Raw genomic sequence first — 22,052 nt, 5'->3', positions numbered from 1 at the left:
GTTTCTACTCCACCCTCCCGGTATCGCCCCTCGCACCACTGGTCCTGAAGGGATCATGTGTCCTGCACTCCCTTGGCAACGTTTCCCAAGCACTAGCCTCCAAGGAGCACTTGGTCATGCTCCTTCCAGGACAGATCGGTTTGTGCTTTTAGGAGTCATGGTGTTTTCAATATTCTTCCCAGCAGCACAATTTAAACCCATCGATTCTTCTTCAGTTTTCCTTATTCAGTGTCCAACTTTCACATACATATGAGGTGACTGAAAATGACATGGTTGGGTGCATTGTGGTCCTCAAAGTAAAGTCCTTTTCAATACTCAAAAGAGGTCTCGTGGAGCATATTTACCTAATGCAACTTGTCTCTTGCTGCTTCCATGGGCATTGATTGTGGATCCACGCAGGACAAAATTCTTGACAATTTCAATCGGTTCTCTATCATGATGATACCTATTGGTCTAGTGAGGATTTGGGCCTTTTTTTTTTTTTTTTGGTCTCCTTTCCATTTAATTGTAATCCATATTGAAGGCTGGGATCCTTGATGTTCGCCAACAAGAGTGCTTCAGGTCCTCACTTTCAGCAAGCAAGGTTGTATCGTCTGCATCTAGCAGATTGTGGGGGGGGGTGTCAAATTCTGCTATTCCAAAGTTACTTTAATTCAATATTTTGGAATTTATCCAACAATGATGAGTTTTCATTGAGACTAATATTCCAGTGCAATTTGATCAAATTAGCTTTTCTTAATAAAACATTTATTTCATTTGCTATTATTTTAAATAAGATTTTCATTGTAATTTCAGTAATGCAGATTTCATGTTTATAGTTTTTGCCATAACTAATTTTACCAGTTAGCACCAAACATGAATCTCTGGTAACATTCTTATCAAATTTAATTTTTTACATGTGAAAACTTAAGGCATGAAAATGCCAAGAAGATCATAGCAATTTTAGCCAATAATTATCTATTGTTTAAGAGTTTAAATCATGGAGAGGCCGGGGGGAGGGGAGATGTAGATCAATGGAGTAAAAATGGAAAATCCATAGAACCCATATACATAATTTAAGAATATATATGAACCTTTCAAATGGCTATATAGTTGACTTTAATGTCAACATAAGTTAAAACTTTTTTTTTTAACATTTTATTAGGGACTCACAACTCCTATCACAATCCATACATATACATACATCAATTGTATAAAGCACATCTGTACATTCTTTGCCCTAATCATTTTCAAAATATTTGCTCTCCAAAGTTAAAACTTTATAGAGATATTTGCAATTACGTTTCCTTAGTTACCATCACTGAGTCATAATCAATTTTATAATAATGGGTTGGATTTTTCTCTTTCATACACTGTCAACAATATTTATATCTCTAGCTTCCTATCATTAGCTTATGAAATACAAAAAAAAAACTAAATGAATTTGTTCCGGCTACAATCTAACTAAATAAATTATCTGTAGTTTTATGAGGATGCCCCCCCTTTAAGACATTCCAAGCATTATATTAAGTATCATGACTAAAATAGGGTGATTATGATAGCTCATGTTTAGGGATTTTCTCTAGGCAAAGAATACACTAGTGAAAGCAGATTCATAGCAGATTTTTAACATGAATAAATCACTCAATTTACCCCCAAACCCTAGCTCTTGCATGTATAGCAAAAACCTGTTCTCAACCTGAGGGTCGCGACCCCTTTGGGGGTTGAACGACCCTTTCATGGGGGTTACCCAATTCATTACAGTATCAAAATTGCAGATATGAAGTAGCAACGAAAATAATTTTTATGATATGAGGGCTGGAGGCACAGGGAATCCAGGGTGGATGATACCTTCAGGACCAAGGGTGTGAGGGGTGACGCTGGGAGAGTGGAGGGTGAGTGGGTTGGAAAGGGGAAACTGATTACAAGGATCCACAGGTGACCTCTTCCCTGGGAGAGGGACAGCAGAGAAGGGGGGGAAGGGAGACTCCGGATAGGGCAAGATATGACAAAATAACGATGTATAAATTACCAAGAGCACATGAGGGAGGGGAGGGAGGGGGAAAAAAAAGAGGACCTGATGCAAAGGGCTTAAGTGGAGAGCAAATGCTTTGAGAATGATTGGGGCAGGGAATGTATGGATGTGCTTTTTACAATTGATGTATGTATATGTATGGATTGTGATAAGAGTTGTATGAGTCCCTAATAAAATGTAAAAAAAGAAAAAAATAATAATTTTATGGTTGGGGTCACCACAACATGAGGTAACTGTATTAAAGGATTGTGGAAGGTTGAGAACCCCTGATCTAAAAGTTAAAATGTTATCAAAACATCTGAAAAAATAATTGATACATGTGGGATATGATAGGTAATGATTAAGCATTAGGAATTTGCAAGAAATTCGAGAGTAAAGTACCTGACTCCCTATGAGAGCAAAAAATGACACAAGAAAAGTAAATCTTCCAGTATTATGAACTTAAAAGTTTACTGAGCAACCTTTTGGTTAACCAGACAAAACTTAAGTCATATTGGTGGACTAGAGTGTTTATGCCTTTCACTTTGCCTTCTAGAAATCTCTTAAACAAATTCAGACCAGGGAGAAACATAAAAGTAGATGCCGTACCCATCAATAAAATATATTTATATATATGCAACAACAACAACAAAAAAAGTAGATGCCGTCTCTCTGAGTTGGAACCAACATGATGGAAGTAAGTTAGTTTTTTTTGCAGCAGTTACAGCTTCTGGCTTTGAAATTATTTATGGGATGTTGAAGTACAGTGCCTTTTTTATACTAAGATAAAAAACTTGTACCAGTTCTAAAAAAACACTAACAACTAACAAAAAGGAACATTCCTGGCATGGTGGCATCTGCACAGGAATCTTGTTTTTTTGAGACTATAATTTACTTTCCCTAAATGCAGTGTTTAAGCAGCCATCGTTTCCAGAGCATCTTTTTACCTAGCATGTGTCTTCAGCATTCTTCCTTGGGTTTGTAACTGTGAAATGGAACTGTGCCTCCTCACTCGTTTAAAAACCAAGCTAATCTCCCAGTGTTCTCTAGTTAAGCAGGACCAAGGCTGGGGCTGGGGCTGCTGGGATGAGGCAGGGTAAGGGGAGGAAGGTGTGAGGTTTCTATCATTTCCTAAAGGGTACTGCGCTTTAGAAAGTGTCTCAGCCTGTCTACCACTATCAACACCATGTTTAAAAACTTGCTTTATTGGAAATGTTACCAGTAAAAAATGAATGCAGGTGTTTTTTGGTCCTTTCTCCACCCCCCTCCCTAAAAAAGAAAAAGACACCTTTCAAAATGGATTGAGCTAGACCAGAAACCTAAGGTAGGGCCCAGCAGCAGTTCTGTGAAAGAAAGACGAGGCCATCAGTTTCCACACTGAGTTATAAGAAACCACGAAACAGTCCTACTCTATAGGATCACTGTCAGAATCCCTCTAAGGGCAGAGAATTGGCTGTAATCTCTACAGGCCAGACTGCCGCTTCTTTCTCCCTGAGATCCAAGATGATTGCTTTTTCTTAGCATCTTAGCCACTAGGATTCCTGATAAGAATAGGATACCAAATTTGCTGTAGGAAAAATCAGAGGTGAAACCACCAAACCTGTACTATATGGCAGGAACAAAGGAAATCTCTTGGAGATAGTTTCATTTCTAAAATATACTAGCCAGGTTAAAATAATCTATAAAAAAAAGTTTCCTGATACAATTTGCCGCCTTGGCAGTCTTAGTTGCCCATATAACAGTACAGTATTCCTTTTCACTCTCAAAAGTACCCCAGTTTGAATAACTAGTCATATTATTTATAACCCCAACTAAACTGGTCCCCCAAATATTCATTTTTAGTCATTTGCTTTTTATGAAAAGGTTCCAGTATGAAGAGGTGTTTAGAAGGGGGACTGGTTTTAGAACAGAGATGCTTCAAAGTACAAGATACCGATTCAGTTGGTTATCAGGAGTGCTGTCAGAGCTACCTTAGAAAACCAGGTCATGACGAGGTCTTTGTGGAGGCACTGAAGGAAGGTCATCGGAGGAAAAGGCGTAGTACTCCAGGCTGATGTTGTTGCTCTATAAACACTCTTCCCAGCTAGCATCTTATTGTTTTGGAACAAGAACCAAATATGAAAAAAGTGCAAGTGTTTGCTGCAAGAAATGCACCTCCAAGAACATAGGTTTTGACTATAGCAGCTCATGGTTTGAGAGACCCATCAGAAAACCAAGTTCCTAGAAAAGAACCCCTCTCTGAAGCCTAAAATAGGCTGAAAAGTCAATAGGTAAAAGCTGGTGCGTTCTCAAAAGATCGAATAAACTAAATAAAACACAATATCCATAAAAATCTATTTGTACACCATTCACACCCAGCAGGAAACTGCTTTATAGTTAAAAACCTCGTAAATATTTTCCTACATTTCAAAGTGACCAAAAACCAAACCAAACTCATTTGCTATGGAGTCAGTGTGGACTCTGCAATCCTATAGGGCAGGCTAGCAATTCCTGAGTAGAACTCTACTGGAGTAAGTCGAGCAGGCTTTCCCATGCACAGGTGACTAGTGGGTCAACGGCTGTACTCGCAGCAGACTGCAGCCCAACAGGTGTCTACTGTGCCGCCACTAACTGCTTTAAGTGACAGCGATTGGTAAGTCAGCTAAAACCATAACTATCCCTGCTTATCTAAGATTCATAAGCAGTGCGGAAGGCAGTATTCCCAGGGCCAGGGTGGCAGTTACATGTTGGGCTGTCACTGAGGGCAGCAGTTTGAAAACCAACAGCAGCTCTGCAGCAAAGATGGGGCTTTCTCTACTTACATAATTAGTTTCAGAAACACTGGGGCCGTCCTACACTGTCCTACAGGGGTGCTTTGCGTTGGAAGTGATGACTGGCTGGCAGTTTGTTATCATAAAACAAATAGCGTATCCACGGCTGTCGGGACAGTTGCTTGGGAACTTGTACACAAAATGAAAGGAGCAACAGATCGAAGCACTGAATATTAGTGAGGAAAACTGCCAAGGGGTCACATAGAACCCTTTTAGCTTATATTTGAAATTCTTTAAAATCATGAAAATGTTCTTGCATTGAAAATTTATCTGGGAGCAGAAAAAGCAGCCCTTTGCTCCAGACTTCTGATCTACTGTGAATCCTGTCATGAAGCAAAACCACACTTAGAAACTGTGTTAAATCTATTCCACTTGAAAGACCTTCAAAAGAATGCATTATAACGAAGGCAAACTAGAGAAGTCTGATAATTTCTTGGTTAATTCTAAGCAAGAAAATTATTTTATTCCTGTGGTACATTAGTGCATAGCAGATGACTGCATTTTATAATCACATCATTTTGAAATTAGTCTCTTACTCTGCTTAAAAGACTTTAAAGTAGTTGTATAACTGATGTAGTTGTACAGCTGATTCAGCGAACACTGAGATGGCAGTAAAAAGGTGACTTTCCCATTTCTGCTCTGGCAGGTTTCCAACTGTTTGCCTTTGCTTGCACAACCCTCCCACCACTGCTGCTTAATCCTTTAATGATAAAGTTTTAACTACTAAGGGGGAAAAGGCAAACTGAAATCGCTCTACCTAAAATGTAAACTTGTCGTAAAATACTAGTTTTTGTTAGATTTATATTCTGGCAATGGGGAGGGAAAAAAAAATCAAGGAAATACAATCGATCCTATCTCCAAATTGTAGTCTTTATTGTATGTTTGATGAACAAAGACCTCATTAATACATTAGATCATGGGTTCTCTCTCACATCCCAGTTTTTAGTATAAACACAACTCATTAGTGGGAAGGTGCTTGTCTCAGCACTTTTCAAAACAAGAGGTTCAGAATTGTACCATTAAATTACACCTTTACCTTTTAAGCACTGAACATGAACAACATACTATATAAAGCATTTTTGGAGGTATACTTTTGTACTTTTGAAGACAATAAAGGACATCTGAAACAGATTTTATAATAGTTTGTATTTACACACAAATTCTGCCGCATTGTTCAGCACTATCAAAGTATAATTCTTGAATTGTTCACTGAAAATGAAAATTCCATCTGCCACCTGTTCCCAGTAAAATATTGATTGTTCTAAAACATCAACTGATTTCGTCAGATAGAGAGAACTGATATTTGAAAGATGTTCTTTCCACGCTACAAATTCATCAAATAGAGACCATTCCAGAGATATGCCAGGACCAAAGGAAAGGATAAGGCCAAAGAGCAAGAGTATTACAAATAACAGATAAAAATCCCAAGGAATTTTGCTAATAAGTGTGCCAGTGTCTTGAGGCAAAGAAAGTTTATCCACATCTACTAGTTTTATATCTTCCCACTGACTGGTATCAAAGTTCTTCATTAAAGGGTTTGTGGGCAGTTTCGAAGGAGGTAAAGGGGTTTCCTTGATTACTTTGATTTTCTCCCTGAATTCTTGCATCTGTTGTAGGAATACAATGGGTTCTGACGCATCTTTGAAAGCCTCGGCAATGTTAAAGGCCATTCGTTGCTCCTGCAAGATAGTATTGAGTTTGTTGATCTCTGGATCATAGGCTTGCATAACTGCAAGTTTCATGGTCTCAAAGTCAGACAGGATTTCATTCTTCTTTTGCTCCAACGTATGTTGTAATTTTTCAAAAAAGTCCTTCACTTTATCAGAATCTTTAGTCAGTAACTGTAGGGATTTCCTTTTGCTAGTTTCTAAGGTATCCAAGCGAGAGAGAGCATCTCCCCGACGCCAGGTCTCAAAACTCTGGAAGAGAGACTCGAAGGCATTCCTTTCCTGAGCATAGGCGTCTTCGATAGAACAGAACGCATGCTTGGTGTGGGCACCGCGAGTAGCACAGATCCCACAGATGAGCTGCATGTCAGTCAGGCAGAAAATGTTGAGAGGCTGCCCGGCGTGTCCTTTGCATGTTGGCATTTTGGGAGAGATCTTGATTTTGTTATATTTTTCTACAATGCCCTTCAGGGAATAATTGACCTGCAAGCTATTGACTCCAGTAGCTGATGTTTCTTTACGACAGGTGGGGCACTTGAATGGAGACGGTCTCCAGAGAGAATTCCGCACATTCCCCTCTAAGAGTCCTTCTAAGCATTTTTTGCAGAAGTTGTGTGAGCAGGGCAAAACTCGAGGGTCATCAAACAGACTGCAACAAATTGGGCACGTGAGGTCTTCTTCAAGCAACTCCATCACATCCTACCATAGAAAAAAAATCAGACAAAGTAAATGTGTGAGAATTTTAGGAAGGGAATGTGAATCAAATTTAATCCCCGAGGACTAGAACACACTCATTAGGCACGTCATACACAAGGCCACCATGTAGCGCCTAACAGCAGTCTTTGCTGAGACAAAGTTAGGACCAGGACAACTGCAAATTAAGCCAGCATGACCCCCGTTGATTGTTTTAAAACAGCTGACTACTAGCTATCAGAAACAAGTTATTCAATCCAGTGTCTGAATAGAATGTACTCTTTATGCCCCCAAAATAAAAATAGTATGCTATTTTTTAAAGCAGCATAGAAATATAAATCCAAGCATATACTCAGGCATTTGCATACTTTTCTATTTCTAGAACAAAATTAACTTAAAATTATAAACATGAGAGAACTGCAATAGACTCTTCCCTAAGAAGTAAATGAGTTGGATTTTTAAAACTTTTCAAACAAGAGTTTCAGAAGTCCTCAGGAGGTCAAAACTATTTTCATAATAATATATGCACCATACTGACATTTCCACTGACACAAAAGAAAAGGTGGGTAAACTGCGAGAGCCTTAGCAGGAATCAGCAAGGCAGAAAGTAGCACCCAACTGGAAATAGTAATATTTACATTCTTCCACCATACCACATAGGCCAGGAGTTAAGCAATTAATTAAATCTTGACACACGAGCACACATTTTTAAATATTTGACAAAACAAAATAGATATAAGGTATCTGCATACTAAAAGTTATTGTCTAGAGTAAAACACTTCAACATGACTGAGATGTGTGCTGAGCCAGCCACTTTTTTGTGTGTAACCATTTTTACACAAAACTATGTCTTCATAGTTTAAAAAACAAACAAAACTATATCTTCAGGCTTGGGTATCTCAGTGTTTCTTCAAAAATGAACCTGTTAGGGCAAGAAAACAAACATTGTTATCAAAGACAAAAAATGAGTTTAAACTTTGGGAAACCTTTATCACTGAGTTTCCCATTAGGGTCTTTTCTGATAGTGGTGATGTTAACAATTGTATTTTCTTAGGGGTCATTATATATTGAAATAACTCATCCAAAGAACAGTATGTAGTGTTACATATCATTCTGGGCTAAAAATTCCATTCAAAGTAAAATATAAGAAAGCCCAAAAGGCTCAACAGTATGATTCCAGATTCTATATTGTAGCTAACCTTTAGGATACCTCAGCTTTCATATACTATCAAAGATCTATAATGAAATGAAAGGGCTAATAAAACATTCCCCCTTGTATGAAGTACATTATTTGTGTTTGGCTAGATTTTGTTCAGAGTAAAACCTGTGAAAACTGAAACCTGTCAGAAAAAGAATACTCAAATATTCTCCATTAAAATGGGTGGTGGAAATGGGCGGTGCACACTCTCACTGGCAGAAAACTTCTAAGACTCGAGAAAACAAGGTAGTTTTGTTCAGCTGCCCCTAACAACTAGTTTCACCATATACTTGTCACCATGTATTTTGAGGCAATGAGCTGAATGCAAAAACAGGTGACACACAAATTTTCTATTAAGGCACTCAATTAAATCACTAACCAAGTGATTTCAAAGCTACTCAACTCTTATTTTCACAAACTCAGCATTGTAATGGGTTTATTAATCCTTTAATAAATTAATATTTTAACCTGTTTTCATTTAATACTTTATAGATAGGACCCACAATTTAAAAAGCCCTTGGGATCTTCATTTTTTACGTGTAAAAGGAGTACAAGATAAAAATTTAAGATTCTTCTCCTTGATTCTGTAGAACATCATCTCTCACAAAATAATTTTAAAATACATAGCATTCACTTCTAAAGTTTTAAACTTAAACTAACCCATTGCTATCAAGTCCATTCAGATTCATAGTAGCCCTGTAGGGCAAAAGAAAACTGCTCTGAAGAGTTTCAGCAGCTGTGCATTTTTAAGACAACAAGACTACCTCGTCTTTTCCTACAGCTACTAGATTGAACCACCCTCTTGTGGCGTTACATCATTTGGTGTCCGTTTGGGGTTGAAGGGTGAAGGGGTGGGGCTTAGCCTATCAATCAGATCACAGCTTGATGACCTCATTTGGCACTAAATAGTTCATTGGAGGCAGGACACAGGTTCACTCCTTGGGAGATACAACAGAGGACAAGACACATGTCACACTAGTGCTGAGGTGGAAAAGCCACATGGAGACCCCTGCCAGCGCTGAAATGCATACAAAGCCACTTGATCCACAGGTCTTCCCACCAATAGCCTGTGATCTTCCTGCATTCAACGTCATTGCATGTGTTTTCATGAGTCTGAGAGAACTTTATAGATTGCTATCAGACATATGGGCTAATATCGGCCTTAGGAACTTGATCTTGACTTGGCTGGTGTGTTTTCTCAATATTCAATTGATCATGTATAAAAAGCTCTTTCCAATACACACCAGAGTCTATGAATTTGTTTCTCTACTCAACCCAGACTAACAATATGCTTAACCCAATGTGTCACAATTCTGTTTCCTTGGGCCTATGCACACTAAGCAGCACAAGCACTCAGCTACTGACAAAGGTTCATCATCCAGAAGTTCCTGGGAAGGCCTAGTGAACGCTCCCCCACAATCAGCTATTCCACTCCTAGGAGTGCTCTATAAACACTTAAAACAACCTTGTATGCCAATGTTTACATATATCCAGTGGAACCCAGGTACTCAACTTCATCAGTACTCAACATAATCGGATTTCAACGTGAAATGCCGAGAAAATTTTGCATCAGAGCTCAAACAACATCGGAATCTGACCCAGCTCACATGATTTTTGTAAAAAAAAGTTCATGGTTCAGTCACTCAGCATTAGTTGGTGTTGTTAGTACGCGTTTAAACCTTCTGCAGCTGTGTCCTAAGCGTTTTGCTATAATTTTCTTCCATTTTTTTGTACTGATTTTAGATTAAAAATAAAACATGGATTCTACTTAATTTTAAAGAATCATAATAAGGAACTGGTTAACTGTTATCGATATTGTTGGTAATTTAGAAAACGGTTAAGGAAACATCAAGAGCAGACCACATTAGATTTTTGTTTGTTAGAGAAAGCCAGCCAGGTCCTAGTGAAAGAAGGCAAAGAAAAGAAAAAACTCACGAAAAACAGTGACCAGTTGATTTGGTGGAAGGGGATTCTCCTTCCAAACAATGACTCTCTCCATCCCTCTCTCCACACCTGTGTCCACAGATCCAGACCAGATCTCAAGCTTAAGAAACCTTTTTAATGTTGTCTACTTAAAATTATCCTATTAATTCTGAACTTACTTACGTTGAAATTTCTGTGTAATGTTTTGTATTAAAAGACAAGGTTAGGTTAAAAACTTGGTGGTCAAGAATGAATTAATCGTTTTCTGTTATTTCTTATGGAAACAAATTGACATCAGAACTCAACTGCATCCGCATCTCGATGCTCCTTCTAGAATGGATCAGCATTGCGGTCCGGGGTTCTACTGTATAATGGACTACTATTATGTTGAATGAAATAAGTCAATAACATAAGACAAATATTGTACGACTTCTATTAACACAAAAATGAACAGGCAAGTTAGAGACCAAAGTTTAAGCACAAATAAACAAAAATTCACTGCTGATGCCAACTGAAAACATCCCTGTAGGACAGGGTAAAACTGTCTCAATGAGTTTCCAAGCTCATAACTGTTTATATGTATAGAAAGCCTCGTCTTTCTCCCAGAGCAGCTGGTGGTTTCAAACTGCTGACCTGGTAGATTGCAGCCCAACAATCACTATGCCACCAGGACTCCTCTCACCTACAAAAAGTTGACCTGGCAAAGGTAGAGTGATAGGAATACTTGCAAAACAAAGTAACTTATTAAGGCTGCTGCTTATGTACAAACAAACACCTGAGTGGGTTCCTTTGTTTAGAGAAGTGGTTCTCAACCTTCCTAATGCCTGGACCCTTTAATGTGTTGTGGTTACCCCCAACCATAAATTTATTTTCATTGCTACTTCATAACTGTAATTTTGCTACTGTTATGAATCAGGCGATGCCTGTCAAAGGGTCATTCAACCTCCAATGGGGTCATGACCCACAGGTTGAGAACCACTGGTTTAGCGGTTTAGGGTCTTGGCTTTAAGGGACAACTCAGTTAATTGGCTTAATTACTAGTGCCTAAGGTCTTCAAAGCTTGCAGACTGCCAGGAAAGACACAAGTGGTCTGTTAGTCTGAATCAAGGAGAAGCCCTAGTGGTATAGTGGCTCCAAGTTGGGCTCTGACCCAAAGGTCCCCAGTTCAAAACCACTAGCCGCAGAAGGCAAGGCTTTCTAATCCCATCAACAGTTATAGTGAGAAAGGGCAACTCTGTAGTCCTCCATCATCAACTCAATGGTAGTGAGTTTAGTGAGTGAGAACCTGAAGCAAGTAAGGAAAGACTGATTACCAGTAATCGCCTCATTTATTGAGAACACTAACCTGGATGGTACCTGGCTACTATTACAGAACATCTGATCTACAGACAAGTCCTGTTCTAAAATGGAAAAAAGGAGGAAAAAAGTACAATTTAAAATCCTGGTGGACTTCCTGGAGCCATGGAGGTTGGATGAGCCCTGAAACTATAAATGTCACAACACCAAAATAAATAGAATGTATTATCTCATAATTTGTAAACCCTCTTATAATAAAAAAGCGAATTAATTGGAGGTAGCAATTTTAACAGTCAAGAAGACAAAGATTGTTTAAAGATCATTTAAAAGATCAATTGAACTTGCAAGGCTAATTAGGGGGTTTGTGGGTTTTTGTTTTAGTTTATGGTTTTATATTAGCTAAAAACGTCATTTCTGTGGTTTCCAAAAGTTTGTGGGAAAATGAAATTAAAAGATAGTTTGTGTGTACACCTCCCGCTGCCTGCCACCTAGTCAATTCCAATTCAGCAACCCTTAGTCCAACTGCTCCATGGGTTGCTGAGGCTAAATTTTCCTTAGAGCCGGGGATAAGCCTTATCTTTCTCATGCACAACACCCAGTGGTTTCAGAGTGCTGACTTTGACACCCACGGTGCCACCAGGAATACACCGGTATATATATTTAAAGGAAAGATTATTTTGTCTCAAATTAAGAGACAATGTTAAAAAAATCTTTTTGACTTGAGAAATCATAACCTTTGACAATGCATTGGGAAGAGAATGGTAATAAAAACCAAGTAAGGTTAGTGTGCTTTCTCCAGAAACCAAACTCACTGCCATTGAGTACCGTATATACTCGAGTATAAGCTAAGTTTTTCAGCACATTTTATAGCTGTTTTGTGGTAAAATTAGGTGCATTGGTGGTTATTTGGGTTGGCTTATACTTGAGTATATATGGTAGGTGACAACTCAGTGACTCTACAGAACAAAGTGGAAGTGCCCCTGTGGGATTCTGAGACTACAGAAGTAAACAAGCCACCCCCAAGGAGCAGCTGGTGATTTCAAACTGCTGACCTTGCACATTAGAGCCTGTGATGGTTTTGTGTCAACATGGCACCTGGTAAGATATAGGTGGAGGTTAGCCTGTCAATCAGGTCACAGCTTGATACCCTCCTTTGAAGATGCTCTTTGAATGGCTCTCTGGAGAAAGGTCCCTCTCTCCCCCACTGGTGGTCAAACCAGCACTCTGTGCTGCCTGATCTCACTGCCCTGCCTCACGTGTGCAGTGCTCTGCTCCACCAGGCCCAGGCCGAGACTGCAGAACACATCACTGAGCTGTGCTCTGCAACTCCAGTGCCGTCCCACCTTGCTGTGTCTGCTGCCTATGGGGCGACTCCGTACTCCAGACACCGCAGCTGTGTGGACTAATTTGCTTTATATGCATATGTGTATGTATGTGTACACACACACACACACCCCACCCCCAAGTATCCTGGTCTTGTTTCTCTAGAGAACCTTGCCTAACACAGAGCTGAACTCCTAACCACTACACTGCCAATACTCCTGTAGTGTGTGCGCTAGAGGTAACAAACAGCTGTAAAACATTCTGGCTCTTTAGAAGGTAAACTTTTGATGATTCCCTAATCCTAGTTTTGCTATCATTATACCAAGCCGGTAAGACAGGGAAGAAGCGAGTTTCTGAGACTGTCCAGGAGGGCAGAGTCTCATCTTTCTCTTTTGGAGCACCTAATAGTCCTAGGTTAATTGACCTTGCAGCTAGCACCCCAACTAAACTGGAATTGTAATCAACTGGATGGCATTGAATTTTTTTTCTCCTGAGTTTGTATCCTGCTGTTGGAGCCCTGGGGCATTTTGAGTTATGCACTGGGCTGTTAACCACAAGGTCAATGGTTCAAACCCATTACCCACTCGATGGAAGACAAATGAGGCTTTATACAAATCTTTTAAAGATCTACAGTCTCAAATGCACAAGAGCATTACTATTCTGCCCTATATATTGCTGTGGAGTCCTGGTATTAGTTCTAATACTCTTTTACCTACAAAGGGAAGACTCTAGAGCAGGGGTCCTCAAACTTTTTAAGCAGGGGTCAGCTCACTGTCCCTCAGATTCGCTGGAGGGCTGGATTATAGTTTTAAAAAAAACTATGAACAAATTCCTATGCACACTGCACATTTATTTTGAAGTAAAAAAACAAACAGGGCAAAAACACCTGGTGGGCTGGGTAATTGTCCTCGGTGGGCCGCATGTAGCCCCGCGGGCTGTAGTTTGAGGACATCTGCTCTAGAGTAGGTAAGAGAAACAGGAAACCAGTGGAGAGCACTCAATAATATAAACCTGATTCTCTCACCCCTAAAAAAATAATATTTCTGATAAACCCTATCAAAGCATATTACATTTAAAAACAGGAGGAAAACCCTCACTGCCTTCAAGTTGGTGCTGCCTCATAATAACCCTAACCCTAAAGGACAGGGTAAAACAGCCTATCTACAAATCCAAGACTGTAATATTGACAGGAGTAGAAAGCCTCACCTTCCTCCGGTGGAGCAGCTGGTGGCTTCCAATTGTCCTTGCAGTTAGCAGCTCAACAGGTAGCCACCAGAGCAAGTAAATAACAGAAGGACACACAGATGTTGGGAATGAGGGGATGCAAAGGCACAGAAAGACTTTGAAGAAAAGCAGATAGTCCTGAAGGTCAAGAAATGTAATGCAATCAAGTGTAAAGATATTTTGCTATAAAGGGGAAAACCACACACAATTTTTTTAATAAGTAGCCATCTAAAAAGCATAAACTAACAGCATTTAACTGAATGGAAAAATACTATTTAGAAAACCCCTTTTTAAAAGTGTATCAAAAACACTATAGATCCTGCAATCCCATTTTTTATGATGAAAATTAGAAGTGCTCCTAAAACTTCTACTATTTTCTTCTGGCCTTGGCTTTATGCCTCTTCTTTATACTCACACTTTCTCTAAAAAATAATCATTAGAAGTACATCATTTTATTGCATTTGTTTTGGGTTTTGTTGGTCTGTTTGCCAATATGTATAACACTTCAACTTAACCGATGTCAACTGTATAAAGGCAAGTGAGTTTTAAACATTCATTTCTTTCTCTGAATTAAAAAATATATCGCGTATAAAGTATGTATTACAAAAGGTTTGCCGTTTCAGCCATTTTAAAATATAGAACTCAGTGACATTAATTGCACTCATCATTCTGTGCTCCATCACTATCCATATCCAAAAGTTCTACATCACCCAATACAGAAGTCAACATCTCTTTAGTGAAACTCTCCCAGTCAGCAACCCTCTGTAGCCAAGGACCCTCAGCACTCTGGCAAAAATTTCCAAATTTCAAGGAACCGAAATCTATCTTTGTACCAATTAAATTTTCCTGCTTTCTAATGATTAAAAATGGGAAAATATATAATTAGTTGCCTACCATTTCTCTTGAAAAACTCAAGCTTTCTTATAGCTATATTTAGATATTTATATTTCCATAGAATTCACTTTTGCATTTTGATAAGGTGCTCATTAACAGTTTACTCCTTGTAAAACTCAAAAGAACTAGCCATTAAACTGTCTGTTAGCAATATAAAATTGTTCAAAATGTATGGTTTATTTTCCCAATTAACTTGAAATGTTAACTGTAACATATAAAGCCCATATTAATTATACTTTTTGTCTTAAAATTTTTGTCAAATCCTTCTGATATGTAACAAATCCTCACAACTGAACCAAGCAAAAACATCATGGGAGGGGAGAAGATGTAAGTTGTCAAAAATTTCATCTTGCATGGATCCAGTCAATGTTCATGTCAGCAGCAGTCAGGAAAAGTGATGCACTGCATTGAGTAAATCTACTGCACAAGACTTCTCTAAAGTTTTGAAACACAATGATGTTACTTTGAGAACTAAGGCGTGCCTGATGCAACCGTGGTCTTTTTGATGGCCTCATCTGCATGTGACAGTTGGACATGGAAGAAGGAAGGCCGAAGAAGAATCGGTGCATTTAAGTGATGAAGCTGGGGAAATGTGGAGAGCACTATGGATGCACATGAATAAATCGGTGTTGGAAAGCATACCGCCAGACTGCTTAGTGGAGGCAAGAATGGTGAGACTTCGCACATAGTTTGTACATGTCTGCAGAAGAGATCAGTCTCTGGGGAATGCTACCCTGCTTGGCTTGGTAGAGGGGAAGCTAGAGAGGAAGCTACTCAACAAGAGGGAGGCACATGGCTACAACAATGGGTTTAAGCACAGCAACAATTGTGAAGATGGCACATGACCAAGCAGAACCAAACTTGCAGGAAACCTTCAATGCTGAGGACATTGATTCTTATGCTCTTTCATTTTTGATGGCTTCCAATTTTCCTAGATTCCTACTTCATAGATTCCAAGTTCCAATTACTAATCTTTACAGATGTTTCTTCTCATTGAGTCCTGTCAAGCACATGAAAATTCCAACAGCTTCACCCTCCACATCACTATGATCTTCTCTGTGAAGGCAGCTCTTACTCATTCATATTGAGTGCCATTTGACCTAGGGGCAAAATCCTCTAGCATTATCTGACAATGCTATGCTGCTGTTCATGAAGTTTTCAGTATCTGACATGTTCAGCTGTAATTGGTAACATTTTCAGTGGTTATTTCGTGCCTAGTCTTCATAGTCTGTTCTCAGTCGGGATGTTCTGCCAAAACCTGTTCATTTTAGGTAACCCTAACTAGTATTTGAAAACCAGTGACATAACTTCCCCTATAACACCATGATGGGTAAATTAAGCTAATCTAAATGAGGAGCCACTAATCTTTTCAGAGCAAGCTAAAAGTACTCACCTTTTTTAAAGAAATCATTTCCTCTCGGCAATCTAGTAAATCATAGTTTTAGGTCTCAATTCCATTCTAACTCATAGTAACCCTAAAGGGCTGAGTAGAACTGCTTTATTAAGTTGCAAACGTAAATCTTTACAAAAGTGGACTGATTGATTCATCTTTCTTTAGTAGAGCCGTCAATCTTCAGTTAGTTTAAACTATCTTTCAGTTAGCTAGGGCAATGGTTAACACAGTGGCATCAAGGCTATTTTAAAGTAGAATACCGTTTAATTTAGTATGAGATCTCTCTTTTTTTTTTTACATTTTATTAGGGGCTCATACAACTCTTATCACAATCCATACATATACATACATCAATTGTATAAAGCACATCTGTACATTCTTTGCCCCAATCACTCTCAAAGCATTTGCTCTCTCTCCACTTAAGCCCTTTGCATCAGGTCCTCTTTTTGGTCCCTTCCATCCCCGCTCCCCCCTCCCTCATGAGCCCTTGATAATTTATAGATTGTTATTTTGTCATATCTTGCCCTGTCCGACGTTTCCCTTCCCCCCCTTGAGATCTATTTCTTGAAACTCAGCAAGGGCCTAGTTAATATCTATTCAATCTAGGTCAAGGATGTAGTAAGGATATCTGTAGTATTTATTTGTTGTATGTTGGAAATTTTTCACAAGTTGAGAAAAAAAGACTAAAAATAAGGCAAGTCCTAAGAAAACCATCTTGAAGTATCAGAAACATTTGCCAAGTACGATCAGTTTCGCAAAGAGCTTTATCTACTATAGTTCTTCTATTTCAGTGTTCAGTGTTGTAATATTGGAAATCTCTGAAGTTAGGCCTGTGAAAATGACACTTGGCTGATTGTCAGCCTGTGACTTCTGAAAAGTCCTTTATACATAGTACAGCTTCTTTCATTTGTATTATTTTTATGAAAAGTATTATTATATATAAAATTCATTTTTACATGTGTTTTAAAAAACACTTCATTCAAAAAAAAATTCATTCTGGCTTGTGAGACTGCCCCACAATTTTATATAAATATGAAAAAGTAAAATTAGTATTTCAGATAAAATTTTTTAAAAGAATCATTAAAATGAATACAACATATGCTTTCTAAAATAACTTTCCAATTATGTTGTAGAAATTAGTCAAGGCACGAGGAACTGAGTGGCACTTTGAAGAAGTGGAGAGAATTTGGCTTTTATTAAGGTACAGGCTCCATATTGTACAAGCAGAATAGCAGGGCTTTTATACTTAGCAAGGGGAAAGACTCAGGCAAACAGACCCTTACAAATGCATGAATTTAACCAAACTTATCAGGAATGATATGCCGCATGTTTAAGACAGTTTGTGGTCTTTCCTTAGTTTCAGGGCTCCAACTGGTTTTCTGAAGCAATATCCTGGCACCTGACCTGATTTCCAGGTCCTCTGGTCTTGGACTTCTCTTCTTCAATGGGGCACCTACCCCAAATCCACGGCTACTGATTTAATTCTGACTCAGTGACCCTATATAAGGGTTCTGAGACTCCATCTTTTAGAAGTCAACAGCCTCATCTCTCTCTGAGCTGCTGTTGGATTTGAACTGATAACCTTACACTTTCTAGAATTAGTAGTTGCATTTCTCCCCAAAATATTTCTAGATTACCTGACAAAATCCAAACCCACTGACATTGTCTTAATTCCAACTCATAGTTTCCCATGATTGGTTTATGAGGCTGGAAATTCTTTACAAAAGCAGACCTCACCTTTTGCCAGAGGAGCAGCTGGTGGGTTTGAAATGCTGACCTTGTTGATTACCTGACATCGCCACCATGTTTCCTGACAAGTAGGGCAGAATTAAAGTTAGATCAGAAGATTCACCTGTTCATAATTTTTTAGCTTTCCGAAAGTAGTCCTAAATTGAGCATTCAGTAGCTAGCTAGCTAGGTTTCTCAGGACAAAATCATTCACAGATATAATACTATGTCAAGTGAATGTTGGCATTTAATCGACATCTGATATGACACCAATTAATAAGAACTTGACCACAGAACAGAATCACATTTTACAGAGCTTAATAAAAAGTGACAAATCACAATTATTACTATTCCTACCCAACATTAGCATGCTCATGTACGTATCAATAAGTACAGGGTTCATATAAATAACAGAAATAAAAGTGGGAGTGGCAATACCTGGAGAGTGGAGTAGAAAGGGGGAACCGATTATAAGGATCTACATATAACCTCCTTCCTAGAAGGCCAACAGAAAAATGGGTGAAGGGAGACGTTGGACAGTCTAAGATATAACAAAATAATAATTTATAAATTATCAAGGGTTCATGAGGGAGGGGAGAGCAGAGAAGGAGGGGCGAAGAATGAGGAGCTGATGCCAGGGGCTTACGTGGAGAGCAAATGTTTTGAGAATGATGACGGTAAAGAATGTACAAATGTGCTTTATACAACTGTGATGAGTTGTATGAGCCCCCAATAAAAAATGATAAAAAAAGTGGTAAGGCAAGAATGAAACAGAACCATGAGGCATCCAGCTAAATACTGTATAAGTAAAAAAAATCTCAGGCCCCCAAAAGATTGCAACTTGTAGGAAACAGAACTGAGAAAAATGTGTATGCGGATAAATTCTCTACACTTATATAAGAAGCTTGCAAGGTCAGGATTCTGGTGGAGGGAGGCCTTCACACCTCGTGAGCTGGAGATGCATCTCAATCACATTCTCTCAACTAAAGTTCTCCCCATGTCCCCTGTAATCATGCCAATGTAAAGTGCTGCTTGCAACCACTTGCTTGAAGGTTTACAATGCAGGCTTTAAGGTTATCTGCAAACAGACCCTACTGTCTGTCCCACCCTAAGTAGGGTCACTCCCTTCTGATATGGATCAGATTTTTACCCTGGAGATGTCAGAGACACTTAAGATCAAACCAGCACAGAGTTGACCAAGGTTAGGCCACTGCCTTGTTACATTATATGCCTTCAGGTCACAGGTATGCTCCTAGTACTTCCTTTTCATGAAAGGTATGCCCCCAGTACATCCCTTTCCTGGTCCTGGTATGGGTATACCTCTAATATAACCCTTTCCTGTTACATATGTGTAAGACATGGCTTGCATGCCCAAGAATACATTCACTCACTCTCTGGTTCTGGTTATCATGGAAGAGGTGAGCCCTTGCATACTTATCTGATGTCTCTTTAGTTACCCTTCAATTACACAACCCCCTTAGGCCCATTCAGTCATGGAAACTAGTCCCCCATGGCAACTCACGAGGTGCAACCAGCAAGCTAAGCACAGAATCTTGAGTTTCCCAATTCTAATACCTTAAGACAGTCTGGAAAGTAAGTTAGGAATTCAACATCCATATCTATAAAATCAAATTATGGACTCAAGTTGCAATAGGATCTCTAGTGAAGGGAAAGTAAATTTAGCATGCCTCTGATGTTCAAACTAGTAGCTGCAACAATGGACTCAAACCTAACAATTGGGAGGATGATGCAGGGCCAGGCAATGTTTCACTCTGTTGCGCACAGGGTGGCTGAGTCAGAACTGACTTGACAGCACCTAATGACAAGGGAGCCCTGGTGGCTAGTAGTTACACATTGGGCTAACCACATGGTCAGCAGTTCAAAACTACCAGCCACTCCTCAAGAGAAAGATGAAGCTTTCTACGCCTGTAGTTACAGCCTCAGAAACCCACAGGGCAGTTCTACCGTTGTAGAAGATGGACTGCTATGAGTCAGAATTGACTTAACAGTGAGGTAGGGGTTCCCCCCCCTAATTAACAACAATAGTTATATCATTAAATATGAATTTTCATTTTACTCACCTTAAGAAATTGTGACAATTTTGTAAACTAAGGCAGTTTAACTGTGTGTATAATTATTACTATCAACTATAAATGTATATCGAAAAACATTAGAGAATATGTTAATGAAAAGATCCTCAGAGACTTGAACACTGAAAAGCTATTTCAAGGGAAGGTATTTACAGGCATTACATAGGATAGCACGTGCAAAGCACTTTTCACAAAAATGAGTATAAAAACTGGCAGAAGTTGGACCAAGTACAAAAGCAAGGAAATCGGGTGGTACAGTAGTAGTGACAGGGAGCTTTACTAAGTCAGCTGGTGAGAAATACAGTTACTGTTAAGAAACTGGGAATGGGAGTCTAACGAACATTTTCTTCTCAGGACGCACAACAGCAGTAGAGCCAGTCTGTCCACCAGTCCGTCAAGTCTAATGGGAGTGCCCATATAAATGAAATTCTGCCTTAAATGTCAGGCTATGTTCTTGCTACATGATCCAGTAGCCTGACAATTTACCAGGCTCCAGAGAAGGAAAAGCAAAACAAAACAAATGGTCCTGAAACTTCTCTTTCCTTAAGTACAGATCACCGAATAATTACCATCAAGGCTGTCTGAGTTTTGACAATGTGGAACTCAATATGGAAAGTGAATGTGGGGATATATTTCATTTTGAAAGGCTTAAGACCGAAAGAATGAACATTTTTTTTTTAGAAAGGTGAGGACATTGGACAATGTGCCTTAGTTTACCTCCGTTTCCTGTAGCACGTCTATGTATTCTTCAGGGTTACTATTTTCCAGGCCAAGACGACCAAGTTTCTTCACTCGGTAACTGTCAGTCCTACTAGAGACTACTGCAAGAAAGGAGAAAGAATTTGCATTCAACTACTCTGGATCCACCTCTCGAGCTTTTTTTTTTTTTACTTTTGATCATTTTACTGAAGGTTTTACGGCTGATCCTCGCTTTTATGATCTGCCCCATCACCACCACCACCACCCACCCACCCACCCCCAATACCGCCAGCCTGCTGGCACCTGCTGGCAGGCACCTCACCACACGCTGAGGCTCCTTCAGGGCTTCTCGGCCGGCGCAGGTAGGTCTCTCGGGGCACGGCGGGGGCGTGCACGGCCCCAGGGGTCCTCGTCCGCCATTTCTCAGGCAGACCACGGCACGGGTCGGCCCTGCACTGCCCCCCCATGCCCACCGACCTCCGTCCGCTTCGTTGCCGGACCGGTCACGCGCCGCCATCCGTCGGCTGCCCCCCCCCACACACACACACACACACGCCGGGTCTGCCCGGCGGGGCAGCTCCCCACCCTCGCAGCCACCGAGTCCATCTCCCGAGTCTCCGGGGGGAAGCCACAGGTACGCACCTCCGGAGGAACGGCCGCCGGCCTAACAGCCGCGGGGCTCGCCGGCGAGCGCCAAGCCCGGTCACGAAACGCGCCCTCGTCGCCGGCCCCCGCGGCCGCCCCCCTCCGGCCCCGCAGCTCCACGGCCCGCCTTTGTTCGGCCGCTGCCGGCGCGCTCCCCGAGTGCAGGGCTGGGCGGCGTCGCGAAGTCCTTCCGGTGCTTTCTGGGGCCCGCCCACCTCGCCTGGCCCCGCCCCTCCAAGCCCCGCCCCGCGACCCTCCTTCCGCCGAAAGTGGGCGGGCCGGCTCCCGCTTCCTCCGCCCCGAGGGCCTGCGCGCCCCTGCGAGGCGGACCCGCCGGGGAAACCGCCCCCGGGAGTGGACAGGACGCGCCATAGCAGTTGGGTTTGGATTGTTGTACTTTTTTTTTTGTTCGTTTAATTTGGAGGAACAAAAAAAAAGCCCAACCCTTCACACCACTTCATCTGCATCTCTCGGAC

At 40.3% G+C, this 22,052-nt stretch overlaps 1 protein-coding gene across 4 annotated transcripts; it reads right to left on the bottom strand.

The window, feature by feature from the left end:
* Window positions 1-5,652: 5,652 nt before the first annotated feature.
* TRIM13 (tripartite motif containing 13) lies at window positions 5,653-21,753 on the bottom strand. 4 transcript variants are annotated; one of them, XM_075563481.1, is made up of 4 exons: window positions 21,574-21,753; window positions 20,950-21,053; window positions 18,152-18,224; window positions 5,653-7,169 (listed from the first exon to the last, which is right to left on the bottom strand). In XM_075563481.1, exon 4 carries the CDS (start codon window positions 7,161-7,163, stop codon window positions 5,937-5,939), a length of 1,227 nt encoding a protein of 408 aa, XP_075419596.1. In that variant the 5' UTR covers window positions 7,164-7,169; window positions 18,152-18,224; window positions 20,950-21,053; window positions 21,574-21,753; the 3' UTR covers window positions 5,653-5,936. The 4 variants fall into 4 exon arrangements, with proteins under 4 accessions (XP_075419596.1, XP_075419598.1, XP_075419595.1 ...); XM_075563483.1 differs by having other exon boundaries at window positions 20,950-21,050; XM_075563480.1 differs by lacking the exon at window positions 18,152-18,224 and having other exon boundaries at window positions 21,574-21,752.
* Between the last annotated feature and the right edge of the window lie 299 nt (window positions 21,754-22,052).

This window comes from Tenrec ecaudatus, chromosome 11, assembly GCF_050624435.1.
Source record: "Tenrec ecaudatus isolate mTenEca1 chromosome 11, mTenEca1.hap1, whole genome shotgun sequence".
Classification (NCBI taxonomy): domain Eukaryota; kingdom Metazoa; phylum Chordata; class Mammalia; order Afrosoricida; family Tenrecidae; genus Tenrec; species Tenrec ecaudatus.
Note: the sequence above shows the minus strand (reverse complement) of the source record. Positions and strands in the feature narration are given on the sequence as shown.

Coding starts and splice junctions, on each gene's coding strand:
- TRIM13 (XM_075563481.1), bottom strand. CDS start 7,163: ATGGAGTTGCTTGAAGAAGACCTCACGTGCCCAATTTGTTGCAGTCTG.